We start from the raw sequence: 21,424 nt of genomic DNA, 5'->3' as shown, positions 1-21,424 counted from the left end.
TCATTGAGCACCTTGCAGCTCATACGAGTGAGGCTCCCCAGGTTTCTTCTTTGTTTAAAGAGAGCACACATTTCATTTACAGTGAAAGCCAAGAGATTTCAGGGAGTTTCAGGTTAAAGTTGCAGGTAGCGCATGGCCATGTAGAGACCAATGAGCTAACTGGATCTGTGCCTTGCAGTGGATCTGTGCTGTGGGTTACTGATGCCCCTGCTGAGAACTGGGGGAAGTCAAATCTGGACTGCTTCAATTAAGCTGCTGGCATCGGTGTCTGAGCTTGTATAGCAGAGAGATATATGAGCTGGCTTTATATTGCGCTTCATTCACCTGCCTATGAAGTCCTGCTGTACTTTTTTTTTATTATTATTTTTTATTTTAATGTAGGTAAATCCTTAATTTAGCCAGTAGGCAATGCTGTAGACTGATCACTTCCTCATCCCTCTTAAGTAGCTGGGCAACTAACTGCAGTTTGAGCAGCACAGTGATACCTACCTGGCTGCTGGATTTGTAACACAGATAAAAATCTATGTAAAATCCTACATAGTTTACCACGATCTACCTATCTAAATCCCACGTAGTTTGCCAAGGTCACAAATGACAGAGAACAGACCTGTTATCCTTTGTTTTAGTGCAAGGCCTTGCAGGCAGAAAAGGAAAATCTGCTTTTATGACTCCTAAGCATTAATATTTGCTTACATGTGAATGCCATCATCTGTCCCATCATCCTGTCTCTACTGTGGCTCCTAATAGATTCTCAGTGGTGCAGACTCATCATTCCCAGGTACATTCTTGCAGATGCTGGCAGTCAGAAATGAAGGACTTCTGAAGCAGGTTACGCATCAGGACTGTCCCAGAGACAGACCTGCTGCCCTCAAACCTGTGTCTGATTCCCTCCAGAGTCAACTTCTGCTTTTGAGCCCCACAGCATCCTGCGAAAATGAATGCCTAATTCTTGTGCAGAGCTTTGCAGTTAAAACACTGCAGTCAATAGATGTCAGTGAAGAACAAACATTTCTGTTCTTTTCAGAGGCAGCGCTGCTTCCCTTTTTATTGGCAGAAAGCTTGCTAGATGGCTGCAGAATCTGTGCCAGAGTGGGCATGTCTCTGGTGCCATGGGGTTGCGGTCATTTCCAAAACGGCTGTTTCTCCACTTAGCATTGGCCTGCAGGACCAGTTTGGAAAGAGGCTGAAAGGAGGCATGGCAATGTAATTTGTGACTTCATGTTTTTCTGTTGCTAGATTTTTCACTCAAGCAGCTGCTAGGTGCTCCTGCTCATTCCCTGTTGGGGCCGCAAGGTGCTGCCGCTCCTCTCTGCTTGGCCAAGGAGAAGCGTCTTCCTCAGGAGCCCAGGAAAGGCAGTGTCTCACCATGCACACCCACCATCTTTCACTGTCCTTTCCTACAGTTTGTCCTCTGTGGTATGCAGGACAGGTAAACAGATTCAGGGAGGACTGGGGGAGGACTGTCTCCTATCAAAGTTAATAAAGAAGTTGCTGCAGAATTGTCTCTCATGGTTGCTGGTCCATGGAAGGATGGTGAAGGAGGGTGGATTGTGGTCACCTGTGAGGCTAGAACTGATGAAAGAGTGATACGGCCACTCGGTCTTTTTCCCCCTCTCTGAACGTGGTCTTTCCATGATCACCTTTGCTCCCACACTCAGCCCTTTCTGTCAGTCTTGATTCCTACCATCCCATCCTCACTGGGTCTTTGCAGCAGGTGTGCCCTTTTGCTCTTTGTCTGTGATCTGTGACTGTCTTTCCTCTCTCATCGGCTGATCATGAAGCAAGCCCCATGGAAATTCCTCCTGGTCCTCCACGTTTACTTTTCTAGCTGACTGATGGTTACAAGTAAACCCTTGTTGAGATCCCCTGAGCGTCTCTGCTCTACTTAGACCCAGTGCAGAAACCCACCAATTGATCTGCCCTGAGTCTTCTATATTTTCCTATGACTTCTGGCTTCAAAGATTACCAGAACTGGCTCAGATCCCTTCCCCCACCTGCTCTTCCCACCCTCACTTCTCCAGACTCACTTGCCTTTTCTACAAGATGCTCCTGAAGCTATTCTGAGAGATTTTTTTCACCAGTCGTCATTTTCCTCCAAGAAACTGCTTTAGGCATCAAACTTTTTGGATCAGAATGTGACTTAAAGTCAGGTTGCCAGGATGTTTACCTGAGCACCTTTTCTTCTCTGAGAGCTACTTTAGAAGATAGTCATATGATGTTTTCAGGGAAAAAGTCCTTGAAGCAAGGCCTGGAATTCACATATTCCTCTCACAAGAGTTCTAGCTCTTCAGATGCTCTTGCTCTCTTTTTCATCTGACTCAAAGGCCAGGTAAGCCTGGGTAGCAAGGAAAGCAGGCTAACTTTAACAAGAGCGGGTAGAAGCCTCTTGTCTCAGCTGCGATAGCATAAATGTTTAATGCTCTCCTCCCTAATTAAAGGTCCCATAGACCTCCCTAAATCTTGAGAAGAACCTTTACTCAGGAAGGTGGAATATATTACCCAAATAGGAAAGCAGTATTGTAACCATTTACATGTAATAGATATTGTGCAGGGCTTTGTTTCTTCCAAACCTAGTATTGCTGTGGTCTATGTACATTTTGGACCAGTATTTTTATATCTTGTAGGGTTGAAATTTCTTTCTCTCCAAAAGTTTAAACCATCACAGAAAAAAGAAATAAAAACAGAGAGAGGAAGAGACATTTTTACAACGTCTTACTGTGGAAGTTTTGAAAGTTTTTTAACATCTCCATGACCTGCCAAAATTACTTGTGGAGCCAGATTGACAGTTCTTTGAAAAATTCAGTTTGAATCCCTCTTGGTGGTGGGGGATGCTACAGCCATAGGAAGGGGAGGGGGACTGGCAGCACAGTGGGGAGAGCAAGAGAAAAGAGGATGAAAGAAATGGTAGGTGTGGCAACTGCTGTCACATACCCCTGTCCTGTAGGAACAGTGCCCAGCCTAGCTTTCTGGACCTCTGACATAGCCCAGTTTTGCTACACTGTCCGCAGCTGCACTGGGCTGTGCCGGTGCCTAGGATGGACCTGCTACCCTGTAGTTTTACTAGCAGAAGCTGCTTTCTTTCTCAGGGTATTGCTCACTGCCAACCAGTCGCTGCACTCTACCTCAGGTGTGGCTGCGTTGCGTAAAGCTTAAGTAAAGCTGTATTTGGAGATTAGAAGTGCCATGTGAGTACAAAGAGTCACTGAGAGGAACTTTATTTTGAAGGTCCATTTAACTCTGCAATGCAGTGCTAGAGGACAGACAGCTGGCAAAACACTCGCTGCCTTATATTCTAATGCTATCCCTTCAGCCAGTTCAGGACTGTATGCTTTAATGCCCTCATTGATCCGGATGGCATGTCCTCACCCAGTCCCTTCACACACAGCTTCATATTGTGAATATATGTTTAAATGCTGCTTGCAGCATGCTTCTTAATGCAGTTAATAAAGTCACTTGCAAACTTTGTTTGCCCAAGGACCCTTTGGCTTTTTTCCATACTCAAAGGGCTAGAAAAAATAAGTCTTTAAGTAAAATGTTCAAGCATCATCATGAGCTGATCTCTTGCCATTTATTGATAGTGTAAGAATGACACCAGAAAGGAGGGCAACTGTGGTTCGTGGCATTTTAGAGGGAGAGAGAGTGAGTTTCGTGTCAGAAGAGCAAAGCAACACAAACAAACTTCTGGTTTCCAAATGGGTCGTTTGCATAAAACAGTGCTCAGGGCAGCATCTCCCTTCAATTCTGTTGAATTGGTAAATGGCAAGGGACTGCTATTGAACAGGCTTTTCTCTCACTGTCCTCTTCAGCATGTAACTTTATCATTTGTGCAGATGCAAAATCAGTAGGTATTGACATCAGCTTGCACAAGCAAGGCATGAAATGAAAGGGCCGTGTGGCAAGTGTGAAACGTGTGGCTAGAGAGCATTAATGTCCACTGTAAATAAGGCCGTACCTCAGCTCTTCAGAAACAACACACCCAGAAGATAAGCTTGCCTTACAGATGTGTACCTTCAGAGCACACAGGAGTCAAAGCAGAGTAATCGTGCTTGTCTGCATGAGTTTCTTTTTGATCAGCTTTTCCTATGTTTTATTCTGTCTGCTGATGCCTTGGAATTATATGGTTAGGGAGAACTAGTTTGGGGAGGAGAGTCCTTAAACCCAGCCTGCAAAGCAAATTGAAGGTGAGGAAAGAAAACACATCACGGAATAAATCAGATGAAAAATCTGCACTGGGTTCCTAGAACAGTCCCTCGGATGTGAGCACAGACAGCTGATTCTTGGAAATCTATCTTATCAGGGCAGGGTAAATAAATAAGTCGTGTTCAGATTAAACTGTCTCCGAGTAGCGTTTTGTTTGCCACAGTGGAACTGTTGAATTCTATTGCACAAGGACTGTGAAGTAAAATGAGTCTCATCAAAACACTTGAAAGAAGAATTTTGCAGGAAGAAAGTCAAATGGAAAAAAAAACCACGTTTATAGTTCCTCAACATATGGTGCAGAAATTTACATGGATTTATATCAGTTGCATTTAAAACACAAACACTATACAGTACCTAATCCAGAAACATTACATCAAAGAACTACATATTGTAAAAAAAGAAGATATTTTATAAACAAACTTCACTCCAGATCTTCAAATGTACAGCTGCAGTTTTGAACTTCAGTATCAATAACAAAGCCTGATAAGATAGACACTTTCCAAATCATAGTAGATCAGGGAGGGAAGGAGTCTGGGGTCAAATCTTTGGTCATTTTCTTATGATGTGTTTTTAGACTTTTTATATTTTCAGATTCTTATGGGTTTGTGGTTTTTTTTTTTTCTCTTAACATCTTGGGTAAAATTCCTAAATCAGATCTAAGAAGTCCATTCGTATCCCTCTAGAGCAAAAAATAAATAAATTATAAAGTAGATTTAGTTGCAGGAAAATGGGTCTGACACCTGATTCTGTAAAACCATATACATCTGCCTGCTGAAAACTGAGTTCAGCTCTGGCATTGTGTCAGAATTTTCCTGTCCTCAAAATTTCATGTTTACAATCCTTTCTATTAGGAGGGTTATAAACTGAATGGGAGCCCCTACTGAGAATTTCTCACCACTTGCTCTATCAGTGTTTGTTGATAACTGGGTATTGTTCTACACATGGAGTCAAAATTCGTAGGTGAAACTTTTTGCCATTTTGCTGAGTTTCATTTTCTCATTAAACATCTCCTCAAACCTTTGATTCTGTTTTGGAGTGAAATGGTTCTTCCAATCACCAACAGCACCTAGGAGAGCAGGAGCAGAAAAAGAACAGTGAGGCTAGCACTATATAGTGCAGAAAATGATTTTGTTTTAATCTTGCAGTTGGCACGAATTATTGCTATGTTATTAACCATAGTCTCTGTGGTAGGTCATGATCACGAGATTGTTTTATTGGTCTGGTGAGACTCTGGTGGAAGCAGCCAGATCGTTGTCCATAAAGGGTGTTAAACCCTCAGCCTTAGGCTAGGTTCCTGGCTGAAAACCCATCTCATCCTAGTCAATATCTAAAACTCATCAAATGAATGGTGCCCCAAAAGCAGCCATATGTCTCCATTGACTAAAGACGACTCCTAAAAAAGGAGCCCAGAGTGACCTGATAGATGAATCCCACCCTCACACCCACTCCTAATCTCTAGGGCTTTCTACAGATGAGATGTCCCACTACTTAACTGGGCAGTTAACTACTTCTGGGTGACCATGCAGACTCGTGTTCAGTAAAGTGTTTCCACTGTTATCCAGTTTGAGCAAGCAGGAAATCGTTTTTTAAACGGACATATTTTAATGAGACGACACTTACAGTTTTCCCTCATGTGCATCCTTTAAAGACCCTGCGTCCCAAAAGTGCTGACTAGAACAGCATTCCAGACAGCAAGGACAAGAAAAGAGAGCCTGAAGAATAATATATTTATATATATATAAATCTTTTGTAAACTGGCTGAAACTGGCTAATACCCTGGGATTTGCATAGGAGCTGCTTGGAATTGAAACTGTTGGGATTTTTCAAATTTTTCAATGTTGCTTTGTTAAAGTTCACTGGCTTAGAAAAGTGTATCTGAGCTTTTTGTTTGTTTGCTTGCTTTTTACTGACAGATTGTATTTTGGCATTTGCTTTGGCTCATTGGTAAAAATATTCCGGATTAGCAAAATGTACCATTTCCCTATTTATAAATGAAAACAAGTTTTTCTTAATTGAAACAACTCATAGTTTTAAACTGTCAATTATTGTTAGAGAATTAACTAAGTAACAATAACCGAGATCCATCTAAACACATGATGGTTTTGATTGATGACTTCTCCAAATCCAAGCAAGCTTCTGAAGTGTCAGTAGCAAGAAAACAGCTTCTGCAGGTATTTTTAAGTCACATCTGAGCTAAGCACTGTGGAAGATTTTACCTCCTCTTCCAGCTTGGCCAAGGTCTGAAGGCTACCTGTGAGGCCATCAGGTGATCGAGTCATCCATTCTTTCATTGTTGTCATTGTCAGCATATTCCTTTTTCAGGAACATTTCAATAAGATAAGCGGTGGTACGGAGGATAAAGGCTATGAGCAGTCTCCTTTGCAAGGAATGTGTCTCGCTCTTTCTCATTCTAGTAAACTAAGTGACCTTCGCACGTGATATCAGAGGGGAGATGTTGTAAAAGACTGAGGTGGTCAACTTTTAGATAAAAAAAGACAGATAAAGAGTAATGCTTCGTGAACCTTTCCTTTTAGCTGAAAAGCTCACATGGAGCAAGGGTGGTCAGACTGTTGTTCAGACTCCTCCGTGCTTCTCTAGTTTAAGCCTGCATTTGCAACCAGAGAACTTAGAAAGAAAGTGATTTTTAAGGCGGCTTCAGATGGAAGAATCCTGTCCCTGCTTCCCGGGGCTGACCCAAAACGTCACTACAGTCTGGGAAAGACCTGGACTGCAGTCTCTGGCTGGATTCCCACTCCTTCTGCTGTGTTTAGCCCAGCCCAGGGAACTTACCTTTTCGGAAAATGAGCTTCCTGTTGGATGTCAGTGCACAAACGGTGTGACTGGAATCGCCGTTTTCCTTTTCTGTGTCGTTTTTCATCTCTGAGAACGAGGACTTCTTGCAGATGTCTTCGATATCACTATCACTGACATTTAAACCCAGGAACAGACTAATTTCCTTTACAATCTTAGGGAGATCCTGACGTACAAGAAAAAGAAAGCTTTTATATTTCTGAGCTGATTATCAGCCTTGTAGTTGATAGCAAAATGATCCTTTTTATTGCACACCAAGTTTATCACACATTTATTTGCTTTCAAGCAAAGCTAAACATGTCGTTGGCCTGTGTAGATGACAGGTACGGTAAACCTGATTCCCCTCTTACCCATACTCACAGAAATGAGTAAATGCTGAGTATGCGATATCAAATACAGTTACATTGCAATTTTACTCCCAGTTCAGGCAAAGTGTTCCCCTGTCTCTCAGAATTATTTCACTGGGAATAGAGAAATAATCAAAGTTCAGCTTCTGTGTAAGTAGCTTATTTCACTGGAGGTGCTGTATCTAGAGATCCAACAAGTGACTCAGGATCCAAAATGGCTTGTTTATATTCCTCGTAGTGTTTTGGTTTGTCTTTGTTGTTTGTTTGTTTTTTTTTTTAAAAAAAAAATGAACAAAACTATTTTAATGGAAACACTAGAAAGTGTTTTCTATTCACCCAAAAATTAATTCTCTGAAAGATAAGGTATGTTGGTATTTGACTTTTTTTTTTTTTTTAAGAATAGCAAAGCAGTTTCTGCATAATAATTTCCTTTCATCAAAACTTTTTTCCTACCCCCTCCAGCCTCTAATTTTCTTGTTTATTGGGAGCACAAGTCCCACTGACCATGAGTAGTTCTGTTGTCTTACATCACTTTTTGAAAATTTCACCTGAAATGTCAGGCATAGCAGGTTAATGTGTCGCCCTCAACAGATGTCCTTGGTTGGTCTTTCCATAGGACCAAAAATGAGGAACGAACTTACTTAAAATTCTTCCTGTAGCCTGGGGAAAATAATGTAATATGTGTCCCACTCCTACATCTATGAAATGCAACTCTCACAGGATTTGATATTTATATAACTCATGCAATCAGGATTAGTTCACTAATATAAAGTTCTATGCAAATATAAAATATGCCCAAAGACATACATTCACATTTTTCTCCTTTCCCCTTTTCATGATAATTTGGTCTTTGATATTTTAATGATGTTAATTTACAAGTAATGCATTCTGAAATAAGAGCAGAGAGCATATTTACCTTCTTCATGTCTTCATAGAACAAAAACAGGATGTTTTTGTCATTTTCATGTTCTTCCCAACTTAGGAAATGATCAAACCAGGATCCACAGACAACTGAAAAAGAAACCCATATAAAAGAGATTCATGTAAGCTTCATTCATAAATAACTCTGCACCTCGCACATTTAGGGGAATGATCCGTTCCTTCTTAGTGTGTACCCTCTATTCCTCTAAAACTGATTCAATTCTTTTTGTGAAGTGACTTAATCTTACAATCCAAAGAGGTTACCATTCTCATTGGTATTTGGTTTTGTATCAGAGATGCAGATACTATTCTGAGATATAATTCTGTAGTGGAAACAGGCTCTAAATCTGAGGAAAGGCTAGTAGTGAAGGAAAATGTACTGGCCTAACAAGATCTGAGCATCTCAGCAAATGTCTGCATGTCTGTGGTCACAGCTAGAAATATGATCACTTTACTGGGAAATGAAATAAGGAGTCTGTTAAATGGAGCACACTATTGTTAGCTCTATTTTGTCCCAGCAGAGAGAAATCTGTATTATTTTTGAAAGTCAAAGAAGAATTATGTAAACAAGTTGTTATGCAAATACATTATTCAGCCAATGATATAGATAACTTATGGTTTTATAGTTGACTCACAGTACTTGTTTTGTCTGAATGCTCCTTTTGCTGAACCATGAGAGGAGAGCTACATTTCAACTTTCTTTTAAAAAAGAAAATTCTGGCCCTTCTGGTTGAAGGACAAGATGGACTGAATGAAAAATGTGTTGAAAGACTCCTGTAGGGCGATGAGAAGAGGCTTGGACAAAGCAATCACAGCCAGCATTCTCCAGAACTGTGACTTTTCACTATAACTGCTACCAGAAAACTATAATATTGCAATTGGCATAATTTTGGTTGCAAACCTTGAGATGTAATTAAGTATTTTGCTGAATGCTCCAGTCTATAGCCACCTCCTGCACGTAAAGCACTGTGTAACTGCAAGGCATGTGTGCTCCACAGAGTGCAATTAAACCCTGCACTCCTGGTCAACCACACTGGAGACACAGCCAACGATAGCATAGAATAGCCGTGTTGGCTTCAGGGGTACAGCATACAGTCTTGGAGACTCCAGGGACAGCTTCACAGTTGTCTCTGTGTGTCCTCACCCTTGTTCTGAACTGAGATTAACTCTGCAAGAGTACTACAGGATCTGAATCAAGCAGCACAGCCTTCATATGTTTCTAGTAGGAGCAAAAATGACAAACTCTCTCTCAGGATCACTTCTTACATAAATTTCTATTGTAACCAACATAGTTATCTTTTTATGCCATACATAAGCACACAGAAAATAGAAGGTGGCTACTAATTTACAGAAAAATGGGAGATGCTTTTAAAATTTAATATAATCCTATTTTCTTTTTTTCACTATTGTATATTCAGAGTTGATACTAAACAAGCTGGGATCCTGCAAATCACTGAAGCACATGCTTTAGGGCTGCTCTGAACTAGGAACACAAGATCTGAGCCAAAGCCCACAAAAGCCAGTAGACAAATTGACTTCTGGATCTTTGATATAAGCCCATGATGATTGCAATGGCACTTTTCTTTCAAAGTTTTCAAGCTGATCTATCATTGTTGCAGTTATGGTTGTATAGCAGGAACACATGTCCTCAAAGGAGTAATAAAACACTAAAAATGGAAGCGGATAACTGGAACATGGTCCTGTTGTCAGCTTCCATGCCACCACTGCCACTCATAAAAATCTCCCTCTTGTCCTTGGTCTTTGGACCCCGCTACTAAGACAACACATGAGGCAGAGTGTGTGCAGGAGGGCTTTATGAAAGCATCTAGACTCCCTTTGAAGGGCCACCCAAGGCTGTCTTTAAGACAGGAGAAGACATTACGCCTGCAAGCATACCTCTCAGTGCAGCCTGGGGATGGTGTCCCCATGTGCCCCATTGCCTGCACTTCAGCATGGCAGTGAGCCACACAGAGCTGGCTGAGCACCTTCAAACAGAGCGCCTGCCCCACTGGCCTGCTTGCCGAGGACAGGAGCTGGCTGCGGTGAGCCCAGCTGCCCTTACATCTGCTTAGGAGGAGCTGTGTACACATGCCTCCTCTATCAAAGTTTAAACATGAATTTTTGGTGGGAAGCAGTCTGTTGTTGTGGTTCGCAAGACAAGGATGGAAATGTTCTAACACAGGCAAATCCACATCAGAATCAACAAATTGTCAGGGGTTTCAAAGTGTTTGTGGGAAGAAATTAAATCAGTAACTTATCTGTGAGAATATGTTTTTTAACAGCTATGTCAAAGAACAGCAAGAACCTGCAAAGAGCAGTTGTGCTGAAATAATGCAGCCGCTTATCAAAATGTCTCCTTGCAGGGCTGAAGATAGCATCCTATTATTTGCTCTTGTTTAGTTTGGCATTAGAATTTATCCTGAAAAAAAAAAACCCAACCAAAGCCATATGAATAAGGAGTGCAATAAGGAGTTTTCACACAGCTCACATTTCTTAACTGTTTCTGTGCATAATAAGCTAATGTAAACTGCAAGGAGAAAACATAACATTTATCCTTACCATCTCCTTTTAAGAACAAGTCAAAGAAAGCAGTCCAGCTGTCAACAGTGGGAAGGTTTGGATTATCTCTGTAGTAATGATACATGGAAACTGCGGTATCTTTTGGATTTCTGCTGATGTAGATCATCTGTAAATGAAGATGATATGGTTATTAATGATTATATTCTTCCTTTATTTTACAGGAGCTCTATGCGTAAGGGTAGCCTTTTCACAGGCAGTTTGCAGTGTCAAAACTCTTTCCTTTAGGATTCCTCCATTGGTGACCATGCCATTAAGATAGAAATGTATTTGTCCCTGCTTAGGCAGAAGTCAGTAGTGGGTAGTACACAATTCCATGTGGACAGAGTGTGTTTCCTGCAACTGAGTAAAGTTTATGTTTTATGAAAGAGTCTGTGTTCATTTTAAATCATAAGTCAGTATACCATCTCATAAATCTAACGTATGAAACCATTTACTAATTGACATTCACAGGACAGCTGCAAAGCATAAATTTTGGCCTTTCATTCAAATTAGCTTTGTCCCAAAAGTCTGGATCTGAGTAATCCTGAAATTTTGGACTTCTAACCGAAAATCTGAGGCCCAGAGCTGATTTTTTAAAGACCTCCTGCATTAGCATGGGAGGAACCCAAAACTGTGATCTGAATCCACCTCCCACATTTCAATTCGTCTCTGTTTGCCCAATAACTCTTTGGGTCTTTGCAAAACTTCAGTAGGACGGACAGAGTCCCTTCACCCCCAGAACAGCCTATACATACCCAAGATAACTAGTTTCTAAGCTAGTGCTCCAACCACTAGGAAATGGGGCCATGAGAACAGCCCCCCATCCCTAATAATATATTTCTGATTGAAAGATGTTGATGACGTATTTTGTGTGGTGCCTTGTATACAAATCACCCAGTGGGAGCAGTGGGGCAGGAGCAGAATTCAGTCCCTAGCCCAAATCTCTGCTCATGCTGCCTTTGACTGCTGGTCAGCTGTGTCTCCAAAATTCACAACAAACCACTTCTGGAAACTGTAAATCATTTAAAAATTATTAAGTATCAACAAGGCAAAATAGATTCCTAATAGACACTTAACATATCTTACTGCTGTTATAACTTTTTGCCTTACCTTGCATTTTTTGTTCTTAAAATTTGGAGGTAACATGTTGTAGTCTAAGTGTGTTGGGATGATTCTCTTTGATGAGAGTTTATTCAGTTCCTCCAGTCTGGATACGTCTCCATATTCAATGGGAGATGTTAGTGTAATTTGAGTATTGTAAAGCTTTGTTATAACTCCTGCAAGCCAGTGAGTGCCTGAAGAAAAGTAATTTTAAGGGGAAAAAAAAGAAAAAAAGGAAGATTTGTTACTGAGAAAATACGTGAAACCTGTTTTTCATATAGAAGCAACTTGCTAGTGCACAAGTGATACTTCTGATCCCCCAGATTCAAGAAACTTTACATAACTGAATAATCCCATTGGCTCCAAATGTGTAAATACTGGAAAAATTAGGGCTGTAGCTGAAGTACAAAGTAACTCTGTGAGAAGTGTTAATATCGGCACCAAAACAATCTCATGAGACAAACTGCTTGTCAGCCAAGAGGCGGTTATATTATTTTTATCATTAATTTTAGAGTAACCTGTGGTATTTTTTTCCTTATAGTAACCTGAGTCTGTATCTTCGGGTAGTACTGATTGAGCTTCTTCTTTAGTGTGTGCTTCTGTGTGCGAGTGAGGCAGCAGGAGAGGGAATAAGAAATTAATAAATCTACAGCCAAGAGCCATACAAATAACTTAATACAACTCTTGACTTGCTCATAAATGAATGTAGAAAGTCCTCAGAAAAATCCTTCAAGTACAGATTTTGCTTACAAGAAATAAATATTTATTTGCTTTCCATTATGAAAACACCTGAGATTATTTTCAATTAAAGAATCAAAATGTAGATAAATGACCCATATTTACTGACAATAATATATTCACATACTGAAACATCCTTCCCTGTTTCTTGTACACACACATTTCCCAAGTAGTTTAAGCAGAGAACATGAAACAAACAATTGAGACTTCTTGCAATTAACATCTAAAAGTAGACCTTACCAGATTTGGGATAGGAAACCAAAAGGACATCATCTTCTCTAGCATCAAAAGTATCCAAGGATTTTAAAAGTTCTGGAGAAGACCTGGTGGTAAAGGGAATCCCCTTAAAAATGTGAATGAGTTCCATCTCACCAGGGTTGGACATGTTTGCTTAAGTCTTGGATTCCTGCAAATCAGATAACGGTGAAATGACAAGAGGATTTAAGAGTCACTTCTAAGTCAGATGGTTTGAAGTGACAAATTGAGACCAAGCAATACAAACTTCATGCTTATATACTTTGCTACACACCATGGAGTCCTATCAGATATTGATTTTCCCAGGTAGTTGATAAAGGCAACTGAAATATTTGAGGTAACTTGATAAATAACTGAAACGCAGAGTCATGAAAAATGCATGTCATTTGTCATTTATTAGCTCTGCAGATAAAGTAATGAGGTGATAGTCTAAATGTATTAATTGAGGAAAATTACAAGAATGAACATTACACGTTGCCTTAAAATATGCTTACTATGATTATTCTATAAGTTATATTTTGTTGGAAGCTGTTTTAGCTTCCAAGGAAAAAGCTACATCTTAAAGTACTTTTTATGAATACAAAAATAATGTCTTATTTTATGTGAATGAAATATTTTTGGCTTTGTTTTACCAAATATACAACAGCCTGAATTTTCAACAGTGCAAATTGATTCCAAAAGTTTGAATTTTGTGATGTTAAGGAATTAGTTTTTTGAACATTTTAGAATTTCAACCTGAGGGATCTTAAAAACAGAGGCACTTAGAGACACAATCATTTTTTAAGCTGTCATATGTCTCCATAAGAGGAGTACAGACAACAAAAATAAAAAGATTTAAAACAGAGATTTAACATTGGCTTGAATCCTGCATGTTTCATGACTAGAAGTGGTTGAAGATTTTTAAATCTTCCCACAGAATATGTGGATTCATCAAAATAAAACTCACTTGCAGGAAAGAGGCAGTTATCAATTAATTACCTGTTTTGAAATGTATTTTTTGACAAATTTTGAATCTGTAGAAATTGTCATTAATGTTTTTCAAACTGAAAGCTCCACTTTTGTTTAAAGTGACCTTAAGAAATATGAAAGCATCAGAGTGAAATAAATAGCTCAAGTTTAAATGAAAACATTTTGGCATGCTTAATGTTTTCAATTTTCCTTTCAGTAGCCACAAATTATTTTACTCATTTTTATATTCTTTTCCTCAAACATCCAGTGGCTTCACTATTAATATTGAAAACCTCCTACAATATATTCAGCTGAGGCCCTTCAATGTCTTCAACTCAACTGGAGAACCTGCATGCAAATCTTGCTTTGAAATAAAGCAGTCCTTCAGGAATTTCCCTAGTTTACCAAGGTCCCAGTTCTTGTTTTATTGTTTACAATAACTTAAGTTTGGTCATGGGAGCTGACTACCAAATATACCTCCCATGACCTATGGTAAGAAGTTAATGATTAGAGATGCCCCTCCAAGAAACACCTGAGCAGTTAAGATTACTCACAAGGAGTAAGGACAGTTACCAGCTTCTGTACTTGCTTCTTTCTAATTCAATCTCCAGAAAAGCCAGCATAATAAGATTGATTTTCCTCCTCCTTTCTTTTCTTTGCAGTATTGCCAGCCTACCAGCCAAAGAGAAGTAAATTCAGCAAGCCTAGATCTTCTCACCTGTGTTGCCTATAAGCTGCCCTTAAACAGCTACTGCCTGCAAAATGTGCCCTGTGCCATCAGTAAACTCCAAGTTCCAGTTACGCAGGGCCAGGTGGGGATCAAAATCATGGCAAATATGCTCTGGAGACGTGTATCCTATTGCTACGTACAAGTGGCGATGGGGGAGTCTTTCCAGGCGGTGATCAAGTGAGTCAGTGAGGGTACGAGAAACACAGGGATACTGATGCCCAGGTAGGATTTAGGGGATCTCTCAGTGGTGAGAAGCTCAACATTTTTCTCTTGCTCGCAGTCAGAAGACCTAAGCCATCGCTTCATATCTTAGAGTCTAAATCCTTAAAAATCTATCCTCTGTCTGAACAGATTTCACTTTGGTTACTTCAGGTATACAAAGTATGTTTGGAGGCATAGTGACTCCTGTTTCTATGTTATTCTGAACATCTGTATTAGTCTGAATACAGAGATTTCTAAGGTTTATTTCACAGTCATCATTCCAGCCATATGCATTTAGTGCAAGCTAACAAAAGTCTATTACCTTGACCTTGCAGAAATAAGCTTATCACAAAATGCGTTGCGTATTTACTATGCCTTTTCCCTTTCATTTCTTCTTGAGTTCCTATTATGTTTTGAGTCAGCACATTTGCCTAATCGAATCACTTGGACCTTAATTAATCATTTACAAATGAAATGGCCAAGGTGTAAAACAGAAGCAATACAGTAGCAAAGAAAATTCCAATCCTCTTAACTCATCTCAATTGCTTTTTATCCTATTTTCTCTTTTCAGCGTGCATAATGTTAATCCAGGGGAATCAAACTGAAACTGGCCCTCCTCAAATGCTGCCTGTACTTGGAAAATAGGGCCCACCCCTGCAAGGGTACGGTATCCTGAATTGCAATGACTTAAGGAAAAAGAGACTATTCAGCACCTTGCAGGAAAAAAAAAAACCCTTCTTATTAAGTTATTAGAAAAACTACACTAGCTACATTAGCATAAATTATAACTACATTATACAAAGTGAGCACAGGTTTAAAGAATGCCATGCCAAATCCTCCAGCCAACTTTAGTTTTTTCCCTGATCAGTGTTACAACACAGAATGTAGACTACAGCTGATGCATTTTGAACTGGATGAACACAGGCATGGCAAGCTAATACCAAAGGATTCCTGTAGCTATTGCCTAGATCTCTGCCACAGGCTCTGAGAAGAATTTCCTAGCAGCAGGTTGTCCTTGTCCTGATCTCTGGCCCTGCTATCGGTGCAGATGGAGTGCACATTTTACCAGCAGGTTTCATGGGTAGTTGCTATCAGGAAAGCCACGTTAAATTTGGAGTTTGGGGTCTCTCTCTGGTTTGAGGAAAATGCAGCTTGGTAGCTGGACACCATACTCCTGGGCTGCTTCAGTCCAGCTCCTTCTGCCTCCGTATCCAACTTAGCTTCTCCCATCTTTATTCTTGTCTAGGTGAGTGACTTCTTTCTGTTGCTTTAAATGACTCAAAAAAAATTTGTCAGTTTTGTACCTGCCCTGCCACGTCCACTTCAGGCTCACCATTCTCTTCTCAGCTTGGTAAAAGATGGTAGCACGTATATCTCCTTCAACTGATGATTTCTCAACTGGAGCCAATCACAACACTGTTCCCCTTCAAACACATCTCAGGCAGCATGTACTAAAAGAAATAGTGACATTTTGGAATATATGCTGATAAGGTCATATGTGTTGGTTAAATGAGTCAGAATTGGGACGTACATCCACAGGGTTCTGAATGTTTTTAGCTAGCACTGTCAACTATCAGGTTTCTCCTTTTTTGAAATTCCCTAAAGCCATAAAATATTTCAATCTTGTCATATTGACTGATGAGCGGAGAGGTAAAACTGACACCACCGGTCATAAGGTTTTGTTTCTCCGATTTTCCACCAGATACATCAGTCACCTGAAATTAGTAGAAGTTATGTCCATAAAGATTGTCCCTGTGCATCTATGTAAAATTTGTACATGGACTCTGCAGCAGTGATGAAGGAGTGAAATCTTCCAAGACTATTTCAGTGCAGAATATCAAACACAGCTGCTGTTACAAAGTGTGCAAGACTGATCTCCATGCAGCGTCTCAACCAGGAAATCCACTGTTAGGAGTAAACCGTGTGGTCTCTTCCACAGCTCCAACTTCTCTCCACAGTGATCCTCAGAGTCATTTCTATAGGGATCACTCAGTACAGCCTTTGCTTTCCCATATTGCAGAATGACATCCCTACTTATTTTAATGTTACAGCTGAAGCATCCCTTTTAAGTTTATGGTCAATGATTATTTAATAGAGACAGCCTGCAAAATGTTAAATACAGAGTGGGTGCTTAGACTGATTGGGAAATTAGAGCACCTGAGTGCCTAGATGTTGACAGTTTAGGAACCTCGCCCTGGGCTTCTATGTGATTCTAAAAAACGCTTAGTTGCAGGGTGGATGTAGGGCTGTCCACAACACATAGACTCAGCTGAGCTGTACTAACTGTCCATCGGTGCACTCTGAGCTGGCCCCAGCTGTCAGGTAGCGTGACTTAGCCAAAACTGCTTCATTGAGATGGGCATTGCATTGCTTTACACTTCCAACAGCAGTCCCTCTACCTGGTAGGCTTCCTTGCAGCGCCTGTACTTGTGCAGAGAAGCCTCCCTTCATTGTCCCATACTTCAACACTAATCAAGTATTATGATTTAACAACTCTGATTTCAGAAGTCTCTGATTTCATAGGCATTGCTATCTGTAGCAGCTACGCCTGCATTTAGGTATGCTATGAAAGACGACAACCTCATGTGCAGAGTCATGTTTTTATGGCATGTCAGATTATAAAGTTCCTTGACCTTTTATCCCTCTCACAACAAATCATTGCCTGAGGATATTTTGTGCCAGCTCCACAACTGATACAGGTAATCGTAACAATCCCATTGCTGCCAACAGAGCTGTGCCCTTTGGAGACCTGGCAGGCAAATGCAACAGCTGCGAGGTTACACTACGGCCCCAGCTCCTGCCCTGCAATGACACATGATGGTACCTTCAAGGCCTGAACACGTACGTAACAAAGACATGGGTGGGGAGGGGGCAGAAAAGAAAAGCAACTGAGGATTCAAACCTTCACTGGAGTAAAAGAGATGATGCTGTGTACATGCAGGAGGGCTCAGCCAGGTGTGATCTCTCCCTGGCAAGTGCTTGTCTGTCAGGGTGGGGTTGCCTGGGGACATTTCCAGGTTCCCGGGATGAGAGGAGGCCTTGGAGGCCTGGTTTGTTTTCTGCTTATCTTTATTGTCATATCTAATGTGGAGTCTTACTGGGAGAGGCTTAATTGACAGAAACTAATGAGTCACCCTGTTATTGCTAGTGCACTAGCACTTCAAGTGATCTAGTGACTTCACTAATGACTTCAGATGGTTCCATCTTGTTTTGATCTGTTAGCATAACTACTTAGAAATTGCCTGATATTTTGAAGCACACATACAATAGTAGGTTATAGTATTCTATAGGGATCCAGATGAATTCCAGCAAAAAAACCTTTTGATATGTATGGCCTTCAGAGATCTACACCCTGTGGAGCATCACTGCACACAGAAAAATCAGAACAAGCAAGTCTGATGGCGAATGCTATTCTGTCAGTTTGCTCACTGTCTTTAAATCCAGCAGCTGGGGAAAACAGCAGTCCAGCTAACCACAGCTACCCCTGGGAAAGCTTGTGGGCCACGACCAGTGGAAGTGTACAAAGGGGAAGAGGAGCCCTTGTGTCCATAAGCACAGCGAGACAGTGCCCAGCATGCAGGCTGTTGCACTCTGTGCCAGCTCTCTGGTGGGTCCAGCCCAAATGAGCGGGGTGACCCTGAGGTAAGAGACAATGCAGTTTGCATTTGAGGGAACTGACTGGAAACCTTGGGCTCATGCAAATGCCAGAGGGGAGCCAGCCTTGGCCATGAGGGACCAGAGGCCTCCAGGTCCCCGAGCTGCACACAGAGCTTGCAGAGAGCCTCACTCAGGACAGCTGACAGCCCCATTGCACTGTGTCTCATTTGCCCATGTCCTCATGACAGCCAAGGGCCCGCTAAGATGTTGCGGCATAAGTCTGGTGGCCAGGAGCATGCACCTCCAGTTTTGCTATCCCTCCAGCTAGCCCACTATGACAACTCTGCAAGCACCTCTCTTCTCCCAAGAGGAAGTAAAGCACTGATCAACCAGTGGCAACCTCGGCGTTACCTCTCCCTGGCCTAAGGAAGCTGACCTGTGGCTCCAGGTCTGCACCCTATCGGTTAGGTGGTACCATTCAGGACATCAACATGGAGACCTGATAGTGGCTCGGCCGCAGGACCCGTATCAGCAGTATGGACCTCACGTTGCAGCATGGCTCCTATCTGCAGTGGTAAGGTCAGAGGAAACATCTTGTTCTTAAGAAGAGGCACCTCCACAGTAGCTGAGAGGAGTCTGTGATAAACACAAACGTGGCATGTCAGGTTATCAAGGATTTGTTATCTTTTGACATGGTGGAGGGGTGGGGTTGTTTCCTCATGCCCAAGAGAGATTTGGTCGGCAGCACCCACCACCCTGAGTTACAAACACACTCTTCAGTCCCACCCACACCTTCAGACTCCTCCCCATAGCAGTGACCTGAGCCCCACAGCCCCCATCGGGATGGCCCCTCCGCCTCTACCTTCCTACGCAGCAGAGCTGCGCTACCTTGGTCCTGGCTTATTTTAAGGTCCCTTGAGGTATCTCAGTCACAAGTTATTAGACATGAGCTCTAAAATGATACAAGAAAATCAGAAGGTGGTAGAGAGGAAACACAGCACCAAGAAGAAAATTGACTTCTTCCCAGTCAGAGCCAAGACAGTCCCGTAGTCCCCAGAACTGTTAGTCTCTCCTGGACAGACAAATTAATTCCAAAGTCCAAGCAGAAGTTCCTTGGCTGCTATTTATAGCAGCTTTCTGTCATTTGTAACAGGAACGGGAATTGAAACACAGGCCAGACCCAGACTGGTTAAGTGAAATACATGTTTAATGATGATTCTCTGCTTTTGTGTCCTGCAGGGGCTGCGTAATATTCTGCAAACTTTTATGTTTATTCTCTGTTCTTATGAGGTTTCTTTAATATGTGTTATATGAACTATTTAAGCATAGATGTTTCATACGGGAAAGATTTTTTACTTTTTTCTGTAAGAGAATTCCTACAGCACGCTCATCCTCTCTGGCAAAGTCAGGACGTGGTTCAAAACAAGGGAGGAACAAATCATTCATTCGCTGCCACACAGTATTTTAGTCTTCTTAGAGAGAGGGAAAAAAACCCTAACCTTTTTATGGTTGTAAAGGAAGCTTTCCAAACAGATGTTTTACAGCTGCCCAGACCTTTTCCTGACATGCAGCACAACTCATAACTCTTTCCTTCCATCATGTGAGATATCATTTTGTTTTACAGACTTAACGGTACAAATAGCTCCATAGATCCTGTAGTCTAACCATAAGTCTAACACACCATACAGTTTCATCCAGTTGTACCTCATCAGATCTCAACGGGTGTATTTTCCATCTTGTCTTGTTTGAAGTCTTCATTCAAAACAGAGAAGTCATCTCAGCTGTTCCTTTTCTGATAGATAATCACTGTTGCTGTTATACCTGTGTCTTACTGCTAACTTAGAAAAGGAATTTCTCCCAATGTGAATAACCATGACTCACTCTAAATTGTTTTTTCTACCACCTTTCTGGGAGGTGCTGAATTATCAATGGCTTAAAAAGCTTCAACTTACCTGAATTTTCCATACGCACCATCACTCTAAGAGCAACTATTACAATCAAGACTTGCAACATACAGTGCAGAATACTGAATGCGTTCCAGTCTCTTTGGGTTTTCATTTCTATTATAACACTTGCACAAAGCAGGGACAAAGCAGGGAAATATCTGCAGACGTGGGCAGCAGAATGCTATGGGGAGTGGGTACCAATTGCCCAGGTCCAGGGACTAAATCCCTTTTGTGTTCAGATATCCCAGATGTGATCAGGATCCTGCTGGGCTAATACAGAGAAGAAACCAGGACTTGCAGCAGTCTGCCTGTGCTCCTGAGTGCTCACTGTCTATGCTGGGACTGCCCCAAAGTTCAACTAGAAAACGAGCTGATTTTAGGCCAGTCGAGTTCCTCTCTGAGTTGACATGATCACGGTTGCAATCTGCAGGTTTAACAGCCTTTGTTCTCTAACAGATGTTCAGAATTGGGTAGGGATATTGGCTGAATCAAATCAATTAACCACTTTTGTCTAGTTGTTAGATTCTGCTTCCATTTTTTAATCTATATTTACAGAATATACACATACATGTAAACACCAATTGCAGTAGCTCTTTTGTGCATTCAAGTTGCTGCAACTTTTTCCCTCGAAAGAAAAGAAAAATCATTTATGTTTCTGCTTTTTATCTGCTTACAGGGTATGGAGTCTCTTTCCTTTATATTGGAGGTCTATGCACAGCTCTTCATAAGGAGCCACACAGATCTGCTGCCTGTGTCACCAGGACAATCTCAAAGGCGTTGTGCTCAGGCTAGGACAGTCACATTGCTGAAGGTACAGGGCTTGCAAAGCGAGCTGTTTTCTACGAGGCTGATTTGTAATGCTGCTGGGGTGAACATAGATCTGTGCAAAACATACGCAGATGAACTACTCTTGAATGTACTGCTGAAGACAAGCCTGGATATGGTCTTTACTCAGGTATGAATATGAGTCAGCAGTGCACCCTTGCAGTGATGAACTGCATATTGGGCTGCATAAGAAAGAGTGCAGCCAGCAGGCTAAGGAAGTGATTATTCCTCTCTGTGGAGCACTT

At 41.3% G+C, this 21,424-nt stretch overlaps 1 protein-coding gene across 3 annotated transcripts in view; it reads right to left on the bottom strand.

Moving 5' to 3' along the window:
* Positions 1-2,900: 2,900 nt before the first annotated feature.
* Positions 2,901-21,424, bottom strand: part of LOC104012729 (sulfotransferase 6B1) — a 48,669-nt gene continuing 30,145 nt past the window's right edge. The window contains exons 2-8 of one of the 3 annotated variants that reach the window (XM_087766372.1): positions 16,116-16,262; positions 12,918-13,083; positions 11,949-12,133; positions 10,839-10,965; positions 8,275-8,369; positions 6,991-7,177; positions 2,901-5,266 (exon numbers count right to left, since the gene is read on the bottom strand). In XM_087766372.1, the coding sequence (XP_087622498.1) occupies positions 5,148-5,266; positions 6,991-7,177; positions 8,275-8,369; positions 10,839-10,965; positions 11,949-12,133; positions 12,918-13,062 (858 nt within the window). In that variant the 5' untranslated portion in view covers positions 13,063-13,083; positions 16,116-16,262 and the 3' untranslated portion in view covers positions 2,901-5,147. Of the gene's footprint in view, positions 5,267-6,990; positions 7,178-8,274; positions 8,370-10,838; positions 10,966-11,948; positions 12,134-12,917; positions 13,084-16,115; positions 16,820-21,424 lie in introns of those variants that run through there. The other 2 variants (XM_009465125.2, XM_087766374.1) reach the window with 2 other exon arrangements.

The sequence above is a fragment of the Nipponia nippon genome, unplaced genomic scaffold, assembly GCF_047370975.1.
Source record: "Nipponia nippon isolate SJK-2023a ecotype South Korea unplaced genomic scaffold, ASM4737097v1 scaffold_3, whole genome shotgun sequence".
In the NCBI taxonomy this organism is placed as follows: domain Eukaryota; kingdom Metazoa; phylum Chordata; class Aves; order Pelecaniformes; family Threskiornithidae; genus Nipponia; species Nipponia nippon.
This window is presented reverse-complemented; position numbering and strand designations above follow the sequence as displayed.